At 42.1% G+C, this 22,211-nt stretch overlaps 1 protein-coding gene across 7 annotated transcripts in view; it reads right to left on the minus strand.

Annotated features, from left to right (window-relative positions):
* Window positions 1-20,188, minus strand: part of LOC132393950 (endoplasmic reticulum aminopeptidase 1-like) — a 38,579-nt gene extending 18,391 nt beyond the window's left edge. For 3 of the 7 annotated variants that reach the window (XR_009512112.1, XR_009512113.1, XR_009512109.1), the window contains exons 1-4: window positions 19,650-20,188; window positions 16,196-16,849; window positions 14,117-14,255; window positions 4,992-10,028 (exon numbers count right to left, since the gene is read on the minus strand). Coding sequence is in view for 1 of the 7 variants with exons in the window: in XM_059969441.1 (XP_059825424.1) it covers window positions 9,975-10,028; window positions 14,117-14,255; window positions 16,196-16,719 (717 nt within the window). In the remaining 6 variants the exon portion in view is untranslated. Of the gene's footprint in view, window positions 1-547; window positions 10,029-14,116; window positions 14,256-16,195; window positions 16,850-19,649 lie in introns of those variants that run through there. The other 4 variants (XR_009512110.1, XR_009512111.1, XR_009512108.1 and 1 more) reach the window with 2 other exon arrangements.
* Between the last annotated feature and the right edge of the window lie 2,023 nt (window positions 20,189-22,211).

A 22,211-nucleotide genomic window follows, 5' to 3' on the forward strand; every position in this document is an offset into this window, starting at 1 on the left:
CTCAAAAGCTTGCTGGCAAAGGTTACTCCACACAAATTTTTCATTCTTTTGCAAGAGCTTTGTAAGAGGGAGAACAATATCTGCAAAGTTTTTATAAAACTTCCGATAGTACCCCACCATTCCCAGAAACCTTCTCAGAGCTCTCTTATCAGTCGGGACGGGAACTTCTGAAATAGCCTGCACTTTAGCCTGCACAGGAGCCAGCTGCCCCTGTCCTACCATATATCCCAGGTACGTGACCGTAGCGTAGCCAAACTCACTTTTGGCGAGGTTCACTGTGGGGTTGGCTTTAGATAGCCATTTAAACAGTTCCTCCACAGCCACAACGTGCTCATCCCACTTATCACTCCAAACCACTAAATGGTCAATGTAAACCCCGGTGTTCTTTAGTCCTTTGATTACTGAGTCAATCATCCTTTGAAATGCCACTGGAGCATTCTTCATTCCAAAGGGCAAGACATTATACTCCCTGATATAACCCTGACGGAGTGACAAATGCTGAAATTTCTCAAGCCCTGTCAGTTAACGGAACACACCGGTACCCTTTCAGTAAGTCAGTCTTGGTGATGTATCTATCCTTTCCCACTTTATCAATGCAATCATCCACCCCTGGGATAGGGTAAGCATCAGTCTTTGTGATGGCATTCACCTTCCTGTAATCTGTACAAAACCTTACACTACCATCAGGCTTCGGGACAACCACACAGGGAGATGCCCAGTCTGAGGAATATTTCCTGATAATACCAGCAGCTAGTATATGTTCAATTTCTTTTTCCACTAGCTTGCTCTTTTCCAAATTCATCCAATAAATGTGCTGCTTAATAGGCTGGGTTGAAGTAACATCATATACTGTTCCCTTGCATCGCCTCGGAACATCTAGACATTAATCTGCATGCCCGTTGATTAGTCTTATCAGCTGTTCCCTCTGTTCAGACTTCAACTGACAGACCTTACCTGCAAAGTTGGCCAAAACAACAGAGTTTTCCAGTCTGGTGGGCACTATGTTTATCTTTTCAAGATGCTCTGGCCCCTCACTATCAGTCCTTACAGCCTCATTTGTTTTCGTGACAGTACCGAGTGGGGTGACTTTAGAATCACGATAAGCTTTTTGCATATTAACATGTATAATTGGCTTGGCTTCCTCCTATCAGGGGTTTCGAGAGCATAGTTCAGAGAGTCTATTTTCTTAATTACCTTGTACGGAGCTCGGAAGCTCACCTGTAGGCGGTTGGTCACAAATGGGAGCAGAACCAATACCTTATCGCCCACTTGAAATATCTGTTCCTTTGCTCGTCTATCATACCACTGCTTCATTTTAATTTGGGAGTCTCGTAGATTTTCCTTGGCAAGGTTGCATATCCTGCTAAGTCTTTCTCGAAATTTCAAAACATCGTCAATTACATTGACGTGCACTGTCGGGTTCGAACATTGCTCTTTAAGGTCAGAGGTCCCCTGGGCCTATGACCGAAAACGAGCTCGAATGGGCTGAACCCCAGTGATTCCTGAACCATGTTCCTCACTCCGAATAGCAGAAGTGGCAATGCATCATCCCAGTCTCGAGTATTTTCCTGACAGTAAGTTTTAATCATGGTCTTTAAGGTCACATGGAATCTTTCCAATGCCCCTTGAGATTCCAGTTGGTATGCGGAGGCCAAAATTTGTTTAGCTCCCATCTTAGACGTCATCTGCTGGAATGTGCGGGACGTGAAGGTACTCCCCTGATCTGACTGAATCTCCCTAGGCAATCCTACCGTGGTGAAAAATTTTATGAGTGCCGTTACCACTGTGGGAGCTTTAATGTTCCCCAGGGGCACAGCCTCCGGAAATCTAGTGGCAGCACACATAATGGTCATCACATACTGCCACCCACTCGCAGTTCTAGGCAGGGGACCCACAAAATTCACAATGACTCAGGAAAAAGGTTCCCTGAAGGCAGGTATCGGTTGAAGAGGTGCCTTAGGGATAGCCTGGTTCGCCTTTCCTACCACCTGACTCGTGTGACACCTTCTACAATAGTCGATAATATCCTTCCTCATATTTGGCCAGTAAAAGTCTCTCATAACTCTGTCTACTGTTTTCCTCACTCCAAAGTGTCCACCTCAGGGTATCTTGTGGGCCAGGTTCAAAATTTCATTCCAATAAACCTTCAGAACTACCACCTAGTGTACAATCACCCAATCCTCATCTGCAGGCACTGTAGCCGGTCTCCACTTTCTCATTAATACTCCCTCTTTCATATAGTAGCCCATTGGTTCCTTCTTAATTCCTGCTTCAGAGAGAGCTGTCTCCTTCAATGCCACAAGCTCCTCATCACATCTTTGCTCCTTTGTAAGTTCCTCCTCGCTAATGGTAAATCCACCTCCTCTCCCTTACTTTCCTTAGCTCCACTATCCTCTTTCTTCTCATCCTTTAACCCCTCCTGGTACAAGGCTGGTAAAAATGTCTCAGCTAAATCAACGCTAGACTCGGTTAAATTTGTGCCTGTTGCAGCCGCCTTTATTGACATGCTGCGGGTTACTGCACAGGTGGGATAAACGTTAGAATCTATGGGCGGGTCCTAGGCACTTTCAGGCTTCACTGCTGAGTACACATCCCCACCTGTAAGATCACTACCAAGTAAGATATCCACGTCGTCCATTGGTAGTTCAGACCACACCCCTATTGTGACCGGTCTGGATACCAAGTCAAATTTCAGAAATAGGTACGGCCTCAGTCCCTTTTCCGATACCTTTTATCACATTTACCTCCCCAGTCTCGAACTCAGCACTGAATTCTAACACCTTCCTTAAGATCAGTGACTGACAAGCCCCAGTGTCTCTCCAGATCTGCACTGGAATTGGGGTTGACCCCTCATTTACAGATACCAACCAGTCGGAAATAAACTTTTTGCGCCCCTCTTGAACTCTATCAGAACTCTCCTTCCTCATTGGTCTGTTGACCGGCTCAATGCAGCCAGTCGGGGTTGTCGTCTTTCCTTTTCCTGTCTCTTTCTTCGGAGCTAGGCATTTTGGTGCTATGTGACCAGCCTTCCCACAATTATAACACTTAAAGCTCGGAAACCTCGTTCCAGCCTGCTTTTCCTCCTCCTTCCCCTTTCCGGTAGTCCCCGGCTTATTCTCTGACTTAACCAGTGGGCTTTATCTCTCTCTCTTGTTAGCAGCATAGTTCGTGGGGGGGGGGGGTGTTAACTCTGGACTCCATCTCCAACTGATTTTCTCATCACACATAACGATGTTAAGACTCTTGGCAGTGTGGAGGTTCAGAGGGATCTTGGGGTCTGAGTCTATAGGACACGCAAAGCAGCTGCGCAGGTTGACTCTGTGGTTAAGAAGGTGTACGGTGTATTGGCCTTCATCAATGGTGGAATTGAATTTAGGAGCCGACAGGTAATATCGCAGCTATATAGGACCCTGGTCAGACCCCACTTGGAGTACTGTGCTCAATTCTGGTGACCTCACTACAGGAAGGATGTGGAAGCCATAGAAAGGGTGCAGAGGAGATTTACAAGGGTGTTGCCTGGATTGGGGAGCATGCCTTATGAGAATAGGTTGAGTGAACTCGGCCTTTTCTCCATGGAGCGACGGAGGATGTGAGGTGACCTGATAGATGTGTACAAGATGATGAGAGGCATTGATCATGTGGATAGTCAGAGGCTTTTTCCCAGGGATGAAATGGTTCCCACAAGAGGACACAGGTTTAAGGTGCTGAGGAGCAGGTACAGAGGAGATGTCAGGGGTAAGTTTTTTACTCAGAGAGTGGTGAGTGCATGGAATGGGCTGCCGGCAACAGTGGTGGAAGCAGATATGAAAGGGTCTTATAAGAGGCTTTTAGATAGGTACATGGAGCTTAGTAAAACAGAGGACTATAGGTAAGCCAAGTAATTTCAAATGTAAGGACGTATTCGGCTGTAATTTGTGGGCCAAAGGGCCTGTATTGTGCTGTAGGTTTTCTATGTTTCTATAATCAAAGAGATTTTTTTTATATATTAGGTTTCTACTTCATGATTGCTAGGAAAACATTTCACACATGATTTGAAGAAAGGAGTAGCTGTGATGATTAGAATGGGAAGATGGTATCTCAAATACAGTGCAAAATGTACTTCCCTGCAGTGGAATGTTTACATGTCTCTGTCACATGCAATTTATTTGATTGATAAAGCTGCTAAATAGTTCACATTGAGCACTGAATTGGAGTATTGTGTTCAATCTGGGCGTCTCATTGTCGTAAGGTTGTGTAAGCTTCAGAAAGGGTACAGAGTAGATTTGCCAGGATGCTGCCTGCTCTGCAGGACATTTTTCAGGGCGGAAATTGAAATGCAATTTTGAGGTGATTGTTTGAAAATAATGGAGGGATGTCAGAGGTAATTTGTTTACACAGAGAGCAGTGGATGCATGGATTGTGCTTCCAGGAGTATTGGTAGATGATGTTGTCCACTGTTGATGGCTGATTCAGGTCATATTGTGCCTTGGTGACCAGGAAAATAAAGACTTTCCTTCAGCCACTAATGGTCAGATGTTCCCGTGGAACAAGATGAGGCTGCCTGACAAGATCGTTCCACTCCACTACGATCTTCAGATACACCCAAATTTGACAACTTCAAACTTCACAGGATTAGCTAAGATACAAGTTCTTGTCAGGAAAGAAACCAGCACCATCATCCTCCATGCCAAGAACATGGACATCAGTGGGGCAACTATTGCATTAAACAGGGATGGAGTTACATATCCGTAGAGCACTTTGAACATTTTAGAATACCTGCCTTTTGAGCAAATAGCTCTAAAGAATGCTGAGCCTCTGAGTAGAGGAGAGACATACATCGTTAACATTTGTTATACTGCTAATCTATCAGATGGGTTAGGTGGTTTCTATAAAAGTAGTTATGAAACATGAAGGGGAGAAAAGGTAAGCCAATAACACAATCAGATTTAGAAAAACTTGTTACTCTTGTATGAACTGTAATTGTGATTTGTAACAACAAAATACTTACTCACATTGCGCCACTGGTGGTTATGGTTGTCCCTCTGTCTGTCCTTAGGCTATCTTCTCTATTGGGCTGCAGGTCTGGTTCACATTCCTCATATCTGCCTCTATAATATAGTGCCAAGTTGTCTTTGGTCTCCTGCATTTTCTCTGTCCTTCACGGATCCAGTGAAGTGTGGTCTTGATGATGGTGTTGGCCTCTCTTATCATGTGCCCAATCCATCTCTAAAGTTTCCTTGTGATGACTCTGGCCATGTCTACCTGATGGCACTGAAGGATTAAGGTGTGGTTGGAGATCTTTCCTGGCCAGAAACTATGAAGGATCTTCCAGGAACTCAAGGTGTGAATTGTGACAGTTTGGCAAAGGTTGTTCTCTGCCATGTGCCAGCATTCTGACCAGTACCAGAATATGGACAGCTCTGGTACAGCTTCACCTTGGTTTGGACGCTATGCTTGGTTGATCCCCATATGTTGCTCATTGATCTGAAGATGTTTCTTGCTTTGTTGAGTCTGCACTGCTGAATGATGCTGCCGAGATAGGTGAATTTGCCAGTGCTGGTTAAGTCGATGTTATATGCCATGAAGGAAGGAGGAGAGTCTACATTGAAGATCATGGTCTCAGCCTTTTTCTGGCTGACTGAGTCCCAACTTCTCCACCAAAGGTGCACAGGGCTTAGTTTTCTCTGTATGTGCTGGTGCATATGTGATAGTAATGTGAGGTTATCCACAAAGTCAATGTCTTGTAAAGTAGAGAATGGAGTCCACCTAATGCCTCTCCACTTGTCTTTCATTGTTTGTGTTATAATCCGATCAATTATCAGGTTAAACAATATCACTGACATAACACAGCCTTGCCTGATTCCTGTCTTGACTTCCAAGTTCAAATTGCAGTCCTCATCTGTGCAGGTGAATTTAGCATAGAAACTCTCTATAAGCTGGACTCTGCTGGAAGTGATCCTATATGATCTGAGAATTTGCTAGAAGCTCTCCCTATGGATGCTGTCAAAAGCCTTTTCAAAGTTCATGAAATCCATGTAACAGTTGTTTCTGTCACTGTGCACTGTTCTAGGATGTTACGCAGTGTGAAAATCTGGTCAACACAGCCTCTGATCTCCCTGAAGCCAGTTTGCTCGTTCCTCAAACACACATTGACAGCATTTGTAATCTGTTGGACAGTGATTTTGAGGGAAAACTTGCTGGCTTCGGACAAAAGTGTGATGCCACATCAGTTGTTGCAATCAATGTTATTTTCTTGGGGATCTTAACAATAACTCTTTGTCTAGTTCTTGGGTACTTGCTCCTGTTAACATAGAAAACCTCCAGCACAATACAGGCCCTTTAGCACACAAAGTTGTGCTAAACATGCCTCTACTTTAGAAATTACTAGGCTTACCTTTAGTCCTTTATTTTAATAGGCTCCATGTACCTACCTAGAAGTCTCTTAAAAGACCCTTTCATATCTGCCTCCACCACTGTTGCCAGCAGCACATTCCATGCACTCACCACTCTCTGAGTAAAAAATAAACTTACCCCGTGACATTTCCTCTGTACCTACTCCCCAGCACATTAAACCTGTGTCCTCTTGTGGCAACTAGTTCAGCCTTGGGAAAAAGCCTCTGACTATCCACACAATCAATGCCTCTCATCATCTTATACACCTCTATCAGGTCACCTCTCATCCTCTGTCGCTTCAAGGAGAAAAGACCGAGTTCACTCAACCTATTCTCATAAGGCATGCTCCCCAATCCAGGCAACATCCCTGTAAATCTCCTCTGCACACTTTCTATGGCTTCTACATCCTTCCTGTAGTGAGACGATCAGAACTGAGCACAGTACTCCAATTGGGGTCTGACCAGGGTCCTATATAACTGCTACATGACCTCTCAGCTCCTGAATTCAATTCCACGATTGATGAAGGCCAATACACTGTATGCCTTCTTAACCACAAAGTCAACCTGCGCAGCTGCTTTGAGTGTCTGGTGGACTTGGATCCCAAGATCCCTCTGTTCCTCCACACTGCCAAGAGTCTTACCATTAATACTATATTCTGCCATCATATTTGACCTACCAAAATGAACCACTTCAAACTTATCTGGGTTAAACTCCATCTGCCACTTCTCAGCCCAGTTTTGCATCCTATCAGAGTCCTGCCGTAACCTCTGACCGCCCTCCACACAATCTACAACACCTCCAACCTTTGTGTCAAACTTCCTAACCCATCCTTCCACCTCCTCATCCAGGTCATTTATAAAAATCACAAAGAGTAAGGGTCCCAGAACAGATCCCTGAGGCACACCACTGGTGACAGACCTCCATTCAGAATATGACCTGTCTACAAACACTGTTTCCCTTCTGTGAGCAAGCCAGTTGTGGATTCACAACGGAATGTCCCCTTGGATCCCACGCTTCCTTACTTTCTCAATAAGCCTTGCATGGGGTACCTTATCACATGCCTTGCTGAAATCCATATACACTACCTCTACTGCTCTTCCTTCATCAATGTGTTTAGTTTATCCTCAAAATATTCAATCATTGGAACGTACCTATACAGAAGTCCACACAAATATCCCCTGAATATTTGCCACATTTCTTCCATACTTTTCCCTGAGAACATCTGTTTCCAATTTAAGCCTCCAATTTCCTGTCTGATAGACTCATAACTGGAAGATGGAGTTCAACCTGGAGAGTGTGAGGTGGTACACTTTGGAAGGACAAACTCCAAGGCAGTGTACAAAGTAAATGGCAGGATACTTGGTAGTGTGGAGGAGCAGAGGGATCTGGGGGTACATGTCCACAGATCACTGAAAGTTACCTCACAGGTAGAGAAGGTAGTTAAGAAAGATTTTGGGGTGTTAGCTTTTGTAAGTCAAGGGATAGAGTTTAAGAGTTTTGAGGTAATGATGCAGCTCTATAAAACTCTGGTTAGGCCACACTTGGAGTACTGTGTCCAGTTCTGGTTGCCTCACTAGCATTGGAAAGGATACAGAGGAGATTTCCTAGGATGTTGCCTGGTTTAGAGAGTATTCATTATGATCAGAGATTAAGGGAGCTAGGGCTTCACTCTTTGGAGAGGAGGATGATGAGAGGAGATATGTTAGAGGAATATTATTATTAAGAGGAATAGATAGAATGGACAGCCAGCACCTCTTCCCCAGGGCACCACTGCTCAGTACAAGAGGACATGGCTTTAAGTTAAGGGGAGGGAAGTTCAAGGGGGATATTAGAGAAAGGTTTTTCACTCAGAGAGTGGTTGGTGTGTGGAATGCACTGCCTAAGTTAGTGGTGGAGGCTGATACACTAGTGAAATTTAAGAGACTACTAGACAGGTATATGGAGGAATTTAAGGAGGGTGGTTATATGGGAGGCAGGGTTTAAGGGTCAGCACAACATTGTGGGCCGAAGGGCCTGTAGTGTGCTGTACTATTCTATGTTAATTTCCCTTACTCCAATTAAACACATTTCTAACTTGTCTGTAGCTGTCTCTCTCCAATGCTATTGTAAAGGAGAAGGAAGTATGATCACTATTTTTAAAATGCTTTCCCACTGAGAGATTTGACACCTGATGAGGTTAATTTCCCAATACCAAATAGAGTACGTTGTGTCCTCTTGTAGGCTTATGTACAATATGTACAGTACATATTGTACACAAGGAACATTCCTGAACACACCCAACAAACTCCACCCCAACTAAACCTCTTGCTCTAGGGGTAAATATCTTGCAATTGATATTTGGGAAATTAAAATCTCCCATCATGACAACTCTGTTATTATTACACCCTTCCAGAATCTGTTTCCTTACCTGCTCCTCGATATCCCTGTTACTACTGGGCGTGTTATTAAAAAACACCCAGTAGAGTTATTGACCCACTTCCTGTTCCTAACCTCCACCCACAGAGACTCCATAGACAATCCTCCATGGCCTTCACCTTTTCTGCAGTCGTGACACATTCTCTGATCAACAGTGCCACACCCCCACCTCTTTTGCCTCCCTCCCTGACCTTTCTGAAACATCTAAAACCTGGCACTTGAAGTTACCGTTCCTGTTCCCAGATTATTGTAAACGGAGATTGCAGGATTGCTGCTGCAACTTTTGGTTCGGCTTTGAACAGTTTGGCATTCAATTTATTTCTTGGAGATTTGTTGTTTTTTTTAAATGATGTAATCACAGTAACAATCTCTTCTTGGGTGGATCTGAGTTGATATCAAGGTCCTCTGCAGCCCCTTGAATGTCAGGTTCTTCACCTGGTGGTGGTCTATTCTGTAATTCCCTGAAATATTCTGCCCATCATGCTTTTTGCTCTTTCTCAGTTGTCAAAATAAGATCATTATTGTCTCTCATGAGAGCACTGGATCTGGTCTTGGAACTTTCCGCATACCAGTTTTGAAATCTTGTATATATTTCCCTGATTGCCTGAATTGGCTGCTGCTTCAGCCTCCTCTGCAAGCTCTTTCAAGTAGACTTTCTTATCATTTCTTACAAGTCTCTTCACTTTCTTGTTGGTTTCAGTATATGCTAGAAGTTTCACCTTAACTCGTGTTTACTCTGCACCTAACACTTACTTTTAATTTTCTGTCCTTTTCCTATGGCTGTCCATGTTTCCTGCTGTATCCACTCTTTATTCTTCTTTCCAGCCCTGTATCTTAGGCAGACTTTTCTGCTCTTGAAGCCCGAGGCAATTCGTTTCCACATTGTGTTGATCTTGTCTACTGACACATCCACATCAAGGTCTTGCGAGCAATCTGTTCGTCAGCTGCATGGGGAGGGCAGATCTCACACTGGTACCCTTCAGCTTCTCAACATCAAAATGTCTTTGTACATGTGCTCTGGTCCCAGCACTGCTCAGCATGAGTTCAGTCACTGCTACAACAAGGTGGTGTCAATTCCCGTAGCAGACCCTCTCTTCAACTTTACATCCTGCAAGGATCATTTCCGTGTACCATTGATCATCAAATGGTCAATCTGCTTCTTGCTCGTCCATTGGGTGAGCCCCACGTCAGTTTGTAGATTTCACAGTGTGGAAAGAGGGACGCTCCTTTGACCAGATAATCTTATAGGAACAAAACACCATAAAATAATTTTGTATTTGAATATTAGTGCAAAATTGATGTAGATAGACAAATATTTTGTAGATATACTAATACAGTATTTTGTTCTCTGATATAAGTTATCAAATGAAAAGGAAATGTATACTTGATTAAAGAGCATTCTTAGCATATGGTCAAAACTGTTATAATAGTAAATCAAGCTCAGGGTTTGAGAGAGTGGTCTACATATTGCAGCTTTACAAGTACTTCCCATTTTTATTTGGAGACTCAAAATTGAAAATATTCAGGAAAAACTAATTTACAATTCAAACTTGCCTAAATATACTGTATTTAAAAGTCAATTCTGTTGGCATTAATATATTTTACTGTGCTTTTTTCTTTCATTTAAATTAATATTTCACCCCACGAAAATCAAGCTCGTGTTGGATATAATCTTTAATCTAACAACTGAGGATATCTGAAGAATAATTATTAAATGTCACTAAATGTGATGAGAAGTTTTCTTCTGCTTTGGAGTCTTGACAAAGGACAAACACATCTGTTACCCACCAATGTATGACTGCTAAAATGCTGTCTGAGGTACTCAAAATGCATGGTTCCCAGTCATATTTTGATGATGGTTTTATAGGAATTATTTTTCCACTAATTCTGAATCAGAATTCCTGAGTCACTGAGTGTATGTCTCAGGCTCCTGTACCTCCTCCCTGATGTTATCAATGAGAAGGGTCGTGATCTGGGTGATGGGTATCCTTTATGATGGATGCTGCTTTTTGAGGCATCGCTCCTTGAAGATGTCCTGGATGCTGGGGAGGCTTGTGCCCATCATGGAGCCGACTGAGTTAACAACTTTCTGCATCTTAATTCGATCCTGTGCATTGCCTGCAGATGTCACCAAACCAGTAGCATTTGTGCTTATTATTTCTAATGTTTACAGGTGAGTGCTCTCTTATTGCAACAAAGTTTGTAATAAGATTTCTAAGCAATGTCATTTTGCTTCAATTTATAATCAACTCAAGCAGCTTTTCTTATTTTTGTGCTTAAAATGGGAATAATTTGCACTATAATAATGGGTTGCCTGTGCATAATCCATTTTAAATTGGCTGCTGTTGCTACCAAAACTCTAAGCTCCGGAATTCACCTCATCTCATCTCAGCTAAATGAGTGTTTAACTCCCTCTGTCGACCAACACAGCCACCGTTTGGGTCATTCAGTCTCACTTGGCTTCCAATCTATCACATTCCTTTTTCTTTGTTTTCACCCATCCCAATTCTCTGTATTTTCAAAATGTCATTTCTAAATCTTCCAGGATCTGCTAAGAGGTCATTGTTCTAAAACATTGCCTGACTCGCTGAACATTTCCAGCATTTTCTTCTTTTCATTCCGGATATCTGCTCTCCGAACTTCTTTGCTCTTCAATTAAGTTTAATTGTTGCCCTCCACGCCTTGTGGCACATCAAGTGCCAACCTTGCTATTTATTTAGCATTTTTCTCTGTGTTTCATGAGGCTGAGTTGCTAGCTTGATGCAAAAAGTGCACATAAATATTAAAACATAAATTATTTATTTGCATAGTAATTCAATATTTTCATTTGCTATACAGCCAGATAATACGACAGATGTCTGACACTACAGTAATAGTATTACTTACATGTAGGTATCAATTTCAAATGTCAAGAGTAACAAAACTACAATTTAAAAGTTAGATTTTCTAGATTTAGCATGAGCAAATTTGTTGATGATACGGGAAATGCCTATTTCATGCAGAAGCTCATGTTCAATGCTCATTAGAGTGGGGTTGTTCAATCCGTTTTGACCCATGGTGCTCCTTAGTTCATTTTCAATCCTCTTCGGTTTTGAAAATGAGCGTTCTCCACTGCAGTTGGTAACCATGAGTGACAAATAGATGCACAAGGCATTTTCTACATTTGGAAAACATGACTCCAAAGAATTGTCAGTTATCAAACGGTACAACTGGCACTCTACAAGGTCTTGTTTGGCGCCAATATGAGAAGCAAGATCAGTTTTCAACAGTTCAGTAAACTGCACACATTCTTCATTAAGACTTTCTTCCAGATCTTCCGGATATGATTTAATAAGATCTGAAGACTTCTTTATGATCTCTTCAGGTGTAAACGACTGTAACTGATGAAGGAATCCAAAAATGCCATTCAGCTTTAGATAAGCTTTCTGCCTTTGAGACAGGGCAGAAAACAAGCTGTCAATAATGGCGAGAAATGTTTGGCTTTTAAACTTCTGAGAAGGCATTTGAGATTCAACAAGTGGACCAAGAGTGCTGGAACCACTGAAATCATCAAACAAGCGATTTTGCTTGTGTTTTCTTCGAGTTTGCTGTTGATAATCTTCACACTTAGTCAGATGCTTGGCTTTTTGCTCAATGTCTGAAAAAGTAGACGGCATAGCTTGAATATATCTATGCAAGGATTCATAGAGTGCACAAGTTGTGTTCAAGACATGGCCAGAAGATTGCAGAGAAGCACTGGTCATTTGAAAACGCTGTAATACTTGACCCACAATATGACCATTATTCCTGTTTCCAACATCATCATGGCTGAAACTAGTCCACGAGCCTGGTGTCGACACTCTGCCTTCTGATCATTGTTATTTGAAATGTAATCCAAGACTTGTTTTATTGCAGAAAAGCTGTGTAAATGTGCTTTTGTTGCATCTACATGAGCTGACCACCTGGTATCTGACATTCTTTTCACAATGGCCAAATGATAATGCAGCACAAAGGAGATCCCTCTGACAAGCAGAAGCAGAAAAAAATGTGTACAGGCTTTCTACAAATTGAAAGTAAATGAATGCTTCTTGACAACAGGCAGCAGCACATTTTCCAACCAAATTTAGTGAATGTGCAAAACATGGAATGTAATCTGCAAACTCATTCAGCTCTTTAATTCGTGCTTGTAAGCCACTATACTTGCCACTCATGTTGCTGGCATTGTCATAACTTTGACAATGGCAGTCTTTTATATCAATGTCATTTTCCTTTAAAAAGTCATGTAAACTTTTGAGCGAGCTGTTCAGCACTATGACCTTCCATATCCAAAAACTTCACAACTCTGTCAACTGGTCCAGGTGGCAAAACATAGCATACAGTCAGTCAGCTGGTCCACATTAGATATTCATTCTACCAGCGCCAGAATGCCTAAGCTGGCATTCATGGCCTTTAGGAATGCGTTAAAATCCATAATACATTATTTGGTACGTTACATGCTAACATAGAGGACAATTCATATTCTAAAAGCATAGATACGGTGTCTGCGCAACTGCCTGTAAGTTTAGCATTCTTGTCTCAGAGGCACCAGAGATGTATTGTTACAAATGAAACTGGGTTCACAGCTTCTAGAAAATGCATTGTTATGAACTCAATCCACAGTACTTTGTGGACAGAAGACTGATGGCTGAAGTAATTTATTTAAGTGTAAATGAATCGTCTACCTAAAACTCAGTATAACAGTCGTGAGAATACAGTGAGAATGCCGATTTCACCGGACTGCAGCTTGCCAGCATTTAGTGCGTGCTGGGCCCTCGAATATGCAGGGCCCGTAGCATATGCTACTTTTGTTACTAGGTTAATCCGGCCCTGGCTGAGACCCTTCGTCAGGACTGGAAAGGCAGGGCAGAGGTCAGAATAAGAAGCTGGAGGGAGAGGAGGAAGAAGTACAAGGTGGTAGATGATTGGCAAAACCAGGAGAGGAGGGTGAGGTGAAGTAAAAATCTGGGAAGTTGACTGGTGAAAGAGGTAAAGAGTTGGAGAAGGGGGAATCTTACAGGAGAAGACAGAAGACCAGGGAAGAAAGGGAAGGCAGAGGAGCACCAGAGGGAGGTGATTGGGCAGATAAGGAGATAAAGTGAGAGGGAGAAACAGGAAAGGGGGATTGGTGAAGTGGTCCAGAAGTTCAAGATATCAATGTTGAAATATGCAGCTGGACACACTAATTCAAAAAACCCCATCTCCTACAAGTTAAAATCTAATCGGATTAACATTTCAAAGACAACTTCCTGATGACATATATGACCAGAATGTCAATAAATAAAGAATGAACAAGTGAAATAAATGTACATACAATGGGCATGTTGGAGAGAGTGATGTGTCTGGATTCCCGTTGTATTTTGATTGTAAATTTGGCTTTGAAGGCAGGCTCATCAAAGCACGGAAAAGCCATGTGTGCTGCAGTAGGTTCAAACTGAGTAGAAGCCAACACTCTGCATAAAACAGAAGAAAAAGAGGCAGTTGGAACTCCATGGGATATTATATGCACACAATGCTAGTTAATCGGAAGGCAAAACTTATCAAGTTACTCACTACGGACAATTGTTGTTTCTACTGAAGAGATGAAACACGGTCAACCAGTTTTATTTCTGACGTGTTCAGCATTATTTTTAAATGAGATTAGATTGCATTGTACTTGAGGTAAATTAACATCACATTGAATTTATAATATGGACTTAATTTGTCAAGCACTTGTCCACAAATATTTTTCAAAACAAATGAAAATATGTAAACTGCCATTAAGTTCTCACATCTCAAGTGCTTTACAAGTGAGTAAAGATAAAGTGGAAGGACAGGTTCACACATTTTACAGTGTATCAGAAAATCATTCTGTAGTTCTCTGTGAATCTGTAAAGATGGATGGGTGTACAGAGAACGACTTTGCAGTTGAGTTTTCCTCACTGGGGAATAGGTTTAGGGAATCTAAATGCACATTACAGAAGTTGAACACCTGGATTATAAAGGTATAGATTGGACCTCTATCTGTAGTGAAGAGAGGTTTAGTTCGATTACAGTCATTGGAAGCAAGTTTCTGAGGTAGCATCTAATGTACAGCTACTATAAAGTGCAGTGCAGCAACAGACCTGGAATCAGTGAAAGGAGTTAGGTGACGAAGTTAAGTATTCTTTCGATACATTAAGCAATACACATGCAAACTAATCTGTGCTAGTGGGAAGAGCAAATACAATGACAAAGAGCTAGGCATCAAGGGTAAAACTCTGAGGTTCATTTGAAGTGAACAAGGAAGGAGATTAAATTAAGGGAGCAATGAATTAAAGACCAGAGGGATATCAGATTTCTTCAGACTGGAGAGCACAAGTGTGTTAAAGACAAAAGGGAAAAGCATATTCAAACACTTTGCAAAGATAATCAAGAGTTGGTGATAGCTGGAAATTTTGACTATAGGTGCTTCTTTATGGTTAGGCTGTGGTGGGGAGAAGGGGGAAAACTGAGGGGGGGACAAGAGCAGTTTAGTATGGAGGAAGGAAACTGCAAGAGAATAAAGTAGGGTTAACAACATCAGTAAAGATAGAGTTAAAATGCAGAAATGTCATCAGAAGCTAATACTTGAGGAGCTCAAGAAATTGAGCAACGAACTTCAGTGGTAAACTTTATTGACTTTACTACTTACATCCTTCACATACATGAGGAGTAAAAATCTTTACGTTACATCTCCATCTAATGTGCAACATGAAATCATAGTAATTTATAATAAATAGAACAGTCAAATCAGTGTGAGTTCATCAGTCTGATGGCCTGGTGGAAGAAGCTGTTGGTCCTGGCTTTTATGCTGCAGTACCACTTCCCTGATGGTAGCAGCTGGGATAGGTTGTGGTTGGGATGACTCAGGTCCCCAGTGATCCTTCGGGCCCTTTTGACACACCTCTCCTTGTAAATGTTCTGAATCATGGGAAGTTCACGACTACAGATGCACTGGGCTGTCCGCATCACTCTCTGCAGAGTCCTGTGATTAAGGGAGGTACAGTTCCCATACCAGGCAGTGATGCAGCCAGTCAGGAGATAAGTATAAAAAAATAAATACCTGTAAAGGACATAATTAGTGTATTAAAGGGAAGAAGTTATTAAGGCTTATGACAGTAACTCCAGCATGTGGAGAGCTGCCCTCCTGTACAGTTGTACTCCCAAGTTGTTGCACTGTTAACTAATTTAGAGCAGGGATTCCCAGCCTGGGGTCTATGGATCCCTTGGTTAATAATAAGGTTCCATGGCATAAAATCGGTTTAGAGTGAAATAGTCTCTGTTTTACTGCACAGAAACAGACCCATCATATTGATACCCACCACCAAGTACCAATGTATAACAACCACATGATGTCTCACATACAGTATATTTACTAAATCATGAAATTTACCTTAATTCACCATCTTGTGTTTTATAGCTGCCCTTGTAAAAACCATGGTAGCTATCCGAAAGATTGCCAATGTAGTCAATATTTATCAGGTACGTATTTCCGGAGTATAAGAGTCCATCAGACAGAAGGGCAATTTGATCATATGATGGATATTCCAAAAGACGCAGGTTGCTTTCTGGTTCAGTTGATCCACCCTCTCTCAACAGAGCAATGGTTGCCTTGATGATGTCGAGCTGTTTGCTATGCAAGATGATAGAATTGGTATCCATTCCAATGGAAACTTCAATCCTGACAGATGCAGAAAAGTTCAGCGTGGTCAGATTTGGGTGGAGAAGCAGCTCATAATGTACTGGCAAAATGGTGTCAGGTAATCTCATTTTGTTCCAGGGGAATCTCTGCCCATCTGATCTGAAGGGATAACTTGGCTCCTCCCCACTATTCTGATCATGTTTTACGCCGTCCGCAACTGAAAGGACTATAATTGTGATAAGTCCTATTAATTGTAGGTACTTGGCAGTTGCCATTTAGATGACAGTTACTGTGGTACTGTCACCTCCAAAGTCTTTCAAAGGAAGTTCACTGTTTTTCTTTTCACGCAGTGCTATGTCGTATTGGTCACTCAGTGGCTTCACACATCCGGAAAGTAGCAATGTCCTATGTGAAAAAAAAACACAAGAATTAAAAATGTTATGTACTTACATTTATCTGTGGATATCTCTATTACTAACAAACACAAGAAATTCTCAAGATCTAGAGTAACACACACAACATGCTAGATGAACTCAGGATCTATGGAAAGGAATAAAGAGTCGACATTTCAGGCTGAGACCCTGATGAAGAGGTCGACTCTGCGTTCTTCTGCATAGATACTGCCTGACCTACCAAGTTCCTCCAGCCTTTTGTGCATTACTTTAGATGCAGGAATAGTTGTCACAATGATAGCAGTGATAATGGCAGCTCTTTGAATCTCTCAGTCTTTTAAGTAGATCACAGTTAATCTGTATCTCTTTGTATATACGCAACTCGGATTTGAACAGAATTGTTACATAAATCACATGCAATGCTGAGATGGTATGAGCAAAAAATTCCCAGGTTCTAATTCCTGAGTTAACTGATCTCATCGCACATCATCAGCAGAGACACTATGGTTCACTTCAACATCTGATGTTCAGGATGGCATTTTTGCAGTTTCCATAGCTCTTGTGCCAAAACTGCCCATTACCATTCACTACCCCACCAACCCTCCAACATGGCGCACATACATTACCAAATTTATATTCAGTCTTCAAGATAACCTTTCCAAAATGAAAGTTCAAAGTTCATATTAAATTTATTATCAATGCGCATTGCTATCCACCACAAAGTCCCGCAGCCCCACCTCCCAGCCATACCCCTAAGCTTAATACCTCCAACCCTCCTACGCACCCCCATAAACCCAAGCCCTCACCCCACCAAGGGGCCAAATTCACCCAATATCACCAGCAGTTTGCTTTTTTGCAGGCATTTACAGGAAAAAGGTACAATAGAATTTTCCACTTTTTCCTCTGATGTTGAGATGGACTGGAACCAAAGAACATGGGTTAAAAGTGAAAGGTGAGAGGTTTAAGGGGAACATGAGGGGAAACTTCTTCACTCAGGTCGTGAGAGTGTGGAGTGAGCTGCTGGCACAAGTGGTCCATGCAAGCTCGATTTCAACTTTAAGAGAAGCTTGGATAGGTACAAGGATAGTAGGGGTATGGACGGCCATGGTCCCGGTGCAGGTCATTAGGTGCAAGCAGGTTAAATGATTTCAACATGGACCAGATGGGCCAAAGAGCATGTTTCTGTTGTACTCCTTTATGACTCCATGACTCTAGAATTTCTGGAAAATGATACATAATCAGACAAGGACTGACAAACAGCCAGTGTGCAAAAGAAAACTTGGCAAATGAAAATAACATTGATAATGTGAGTTGTAATGAGTCCTTGAAAGTGAGTCCGTATTTCATAGAATCAGTTCAGAGTAGTGGTGAATGTAGTTATCCACTTTGGTTCAGAGCTTGATGACTGGAGGGTATTAACTGTTCCTGAACCTGATGGTGTGGGGTCTAAGGCTTCTGTAGCTCCTGCCCGACAGTAGTGAGAAGACAGCATGGCCTAGGTAGTGAAAGTTTTTGAGGTTTGCACAAGTTCAAACTAAAATGAATAATATCTGAAATATTCTTAAGTCACAAGGTTTGTAACTTAGAAAAGACATGATAGGTGGGCAGGGTCCAGGAACAAAGACCGATATTAGTGAAAAGATATTACTAAAAGAAACAGATTTACGGTAATTTGAAGTACCGCACTCTTATTCAAGATAATTCAATGTAATTTCCAGTAACCAAGTATAAAGGAGAACAAAATAATTGATACCCCAGATCTAATGCAGGGCAAAAAAAACACAGTAAGATAAAGAACAAAATAATGAAGAAACCCACTATAGATAGATAAATACATAAGGAAGTTTATACACACAGACTGATTGCATGTACAGAAAGGGACACTAGGTACAGGGGTGTCTGTACAAAGGTAACTGACAGGAAATTATAAAGTTGATGGAGAATAAAGCAGAAATGCTATACCATCAAAAGTAGAATCAGATGTTTAAAAAACACATACTAAGATTCTTATTATTGGATATTAAATATGAGTAGTTTGGAAGTATGCAACTTGGACAGACCAGACTTGATCGAGGTATACAAGACATAGATCGACAGACAGCTAGTATTCTCCCTCCCCCACCGCACCCAGTTTTTGAAATGCCTAATATCAGAGGCATGTATTCAAGGTGGAGGGGGGCAACTTCAAAGGAGGTGTGCGGGGAAGTTCATTGCACAGAGATTGGCGGGTGCCCGAAAAGCTCTGCTTGGTGCGTGGCGGGGCAAATACGAATCGGCAGGAAGTGGGAGGATATGGAGACCTTCTGGAGGCAGAAGCGATGAGTTTAGTTTAACATTTAGCTCTGTACAACTTTGTTGTCTAAAGAGCCCGCGCCTGTTTTGTACTGTTTAGTATTCTGAGACCAATGTTAAGTGGTTGCAAGCGAAAGGGGTGGAGAAATAACCGCGGTCGCTAGTACAGTGCTGTCGGGTTTGAGCTGAAAAGATGCAGCTCTGGGGGCGAGAGACAGAATGGCGTTAGCCAATCTTCCGCAGTTTATGTCAAATCAAACTCAATTTTATTATCCCCACGCTCAGTTTCCCATCACCCCCTCCCTTCCCGTTCCTTGCAATGTTCACGATATACAAGGGAACGGGGACGTGAGTCGGGCCTCCGGGCTTTAATGCACCGACTGGAGAGCGAGTGTCTCCCGGGCGAGGCCGTGCTCGCTGGGGCGCTGAGCTCCGGAACCCTCGCTGCACGGACTGAAGCTGATGGTTGCTTTCACCGACAACGCGTCTACCCATTCGGGAATTCTCTACACAAACTATACCTTTTTAACCGAGCAATATGTTCTGCCGACTTCGCGTCTCCCAAATAAGAGGCCTCTGTCGATTGATTCCCCGCAGAAGTGAAAGTGAAAATAAAAAGCTTCCAACCTTTAGGCCTACGTTCAAAGATTTCCCTTTTTTAAAGTCAGTTGATAAAATAATATAAAATATTTTAAATTGATTTACAGCAGTACAGGAAAATATAAACGCTTAGTTTGTTCATCAATGGAAAGTTTACAGCCTCCCCAACTCGAAAGGATAAATTAACAAAACTGGAAAATACTTAAAAGGTCATGAAATTAGGCCAAAATAAACTTGTTTCTTTCTCTCCTTTCACTCTTTCTGGTAATGCAGAGTTACAGCTAAATACCTAGTAAATACACTCTGTGGCCACCTCCTATACCTTATAAAGTAACCATTGCTCTTCTGCACACCACTGGGTGGTTATTTGCCTGACTGTCAGCTTGAGCCTGCCCTCTGACCTCTTACTAACAGGGCGTTTTCACCCACAGAAGTGTGCTCACTGGATGCTGATTGGCTTTTGCATCATTCTCTGTAAACTCCGGAGGAGTGTTGTGCGTGAAAATCCCAGGAGATCAGCAGTTTCTGAGATACTCAAATCACCCTGTCTGGCACCAACAATCTATCCACAGTCACTTAGGTCACGTTTCTTCCCCATTCTGATGTTTGGTCTGAACAACAACCGAACCTTTTAACCATGCTCACCTGCTTTTATGCATTGAGTTACTGCCACATGATTTGAATTAATGACAGGTATACCTGATCAAGTGACATCTATCAACATAAACAGGGACATTTTGGACCTCCACCCACCTGAATATTATTGGTTCATCTCATTTGTTATGTGGACTGACAAAGGATTGTGTTCTTAAGAAAAATCCTGATGAATATTCAATATATTTATTATATCAAATAATCTCTTGAAGAAGATGGTAGAGTTTGTCATTGAAACATCAGTTAAGATTGATACCTGTACCAGGCTGGAAGCCCGAGAAGAGTTTATTTGTCATGTATGCCAAGAAAGCACTAGATCTTTAGTCATTATATGTTTATAAATCAGTTTTACATGTGAATCTTCCAATTCCTTTTTTTACATTTTGTATATGTTAAAAATTGAGCAGCTGTTCTTCCCACGATGACTTTTAATGATATTTGTTACTGAACCAGAAACCTACTTAAAATTTGGTCTGGCAAATACCTTATGGCAGAGATAACCAGATATTTTTGAGTTCAGCAGGAAGCAAACATTACTTCACCAGCTACAGCATTTAATAAAACATTTGTTTTCATGCCCTCCAAATGATGCTTATAACATTCTCCTGCGATTACTGGATCAAGCTCCCTGAACACAAATGCAGAATGCCTTCGCTTCTCAGAGTGAAGAAGGACGTGGTCATTAAAAGCCAACCTCATCGGCAATGACCACATCCCATGAGGGGTTAAACCCCAGATTTAAATTTATTTATCACATGTGTATTGAAACGCTGTTTGCATTAACAACCAACACACTCAAGGATGTGGTGGGGGCAGCCTGCAAATGTCACCACGCATTCTGGCACCAACATAGCATGCCCACAATTTTCAAAAACCATAATATTTTGTTGTTCATTTTCAATTCATCATCCTCATTATCTGCTGTGTAATGTGATGTGGGCGATTATGGTCTCAACCATGATTGTTCTTGGCAAATTTTTCTTAAATATGTTTGAAAATCCCAAGAAATAAGAAGTCTTGGACCATTAGATAAATGTACGCCTGAGCCATGGTTCCCCGATCTGCAAATTTCAGGTCTCATGAGTATAATTATAAAAGGAGGGACAGAACCAAAATTTTTCTTGATAAAGGGAGGAAATCAGATCCAAGTAATCAATGGGTCAATATAACTCATACACTTCACAGTCACTGCGCTATTTATGGGAAAATACATGTGTTATGCCTGCAGCCCCCTCCTTTGTGAGAATCGCAAGAGCACTAGTTGAGGGGGGGTCAGTAGACCCAGGAAATGGGAGAGAGACATGCCGAATGCCTCGTTCCCCAGCGATGTAAAATAATGCGACATTGACCATTGTCTCCTGGAGATCACGGTTGTGGATTGGGGACTATGCTACGTGCAAGCCCTCGGGCAAAGTGGGCTGGTTGAGAGAGGGATTGCATCATCCCAACCTGATTGACATCTGAGACCCCGTGAGGAAGTATAAAAGAGGGTCTGGGGGAACAACCCCTTCAGACGCACCAGAAGAAACTCTAACGATCCCGTAGTAGCGGGAAGCCATTTGAAGGAAGCCACGTGCGTTCGATTCCGTGGCTGGGATCGTGGCTGGAACCACGGAAACCAGCTTTTAGCTAACAATGGGGAAGCCCGCTCCCCTGATTCAACGGATTTGCTTCATAAAAGGCCCGGACAAGTTTCTTTTCACACCAAAATCCCTCTCTCTCCAACAAGTGAAAACCCAGTGGTCCCCAAAGGCTGAAGCCTGCAGGAACTGAGAGACTTTTATATTTCTATCAGACAATATATTATCCCCTAGGCAAACGATCCAGCT

This window comes from Hypanus sabinus, chromosome 5 (genome assembly GCF_030144855.1).
Source record: "Hypanus sabinus isolate sHypSab1 chromosome 5, sHypSab1.hap1, whole genome shotgun sequence".
Taxonomy (NCBI): Eukaryota; Metazoa; Chordata; class Chondrichthyes; order Myliobatiformes; family Dasyatidae; genus Hypanus; species Hypanus sabinus.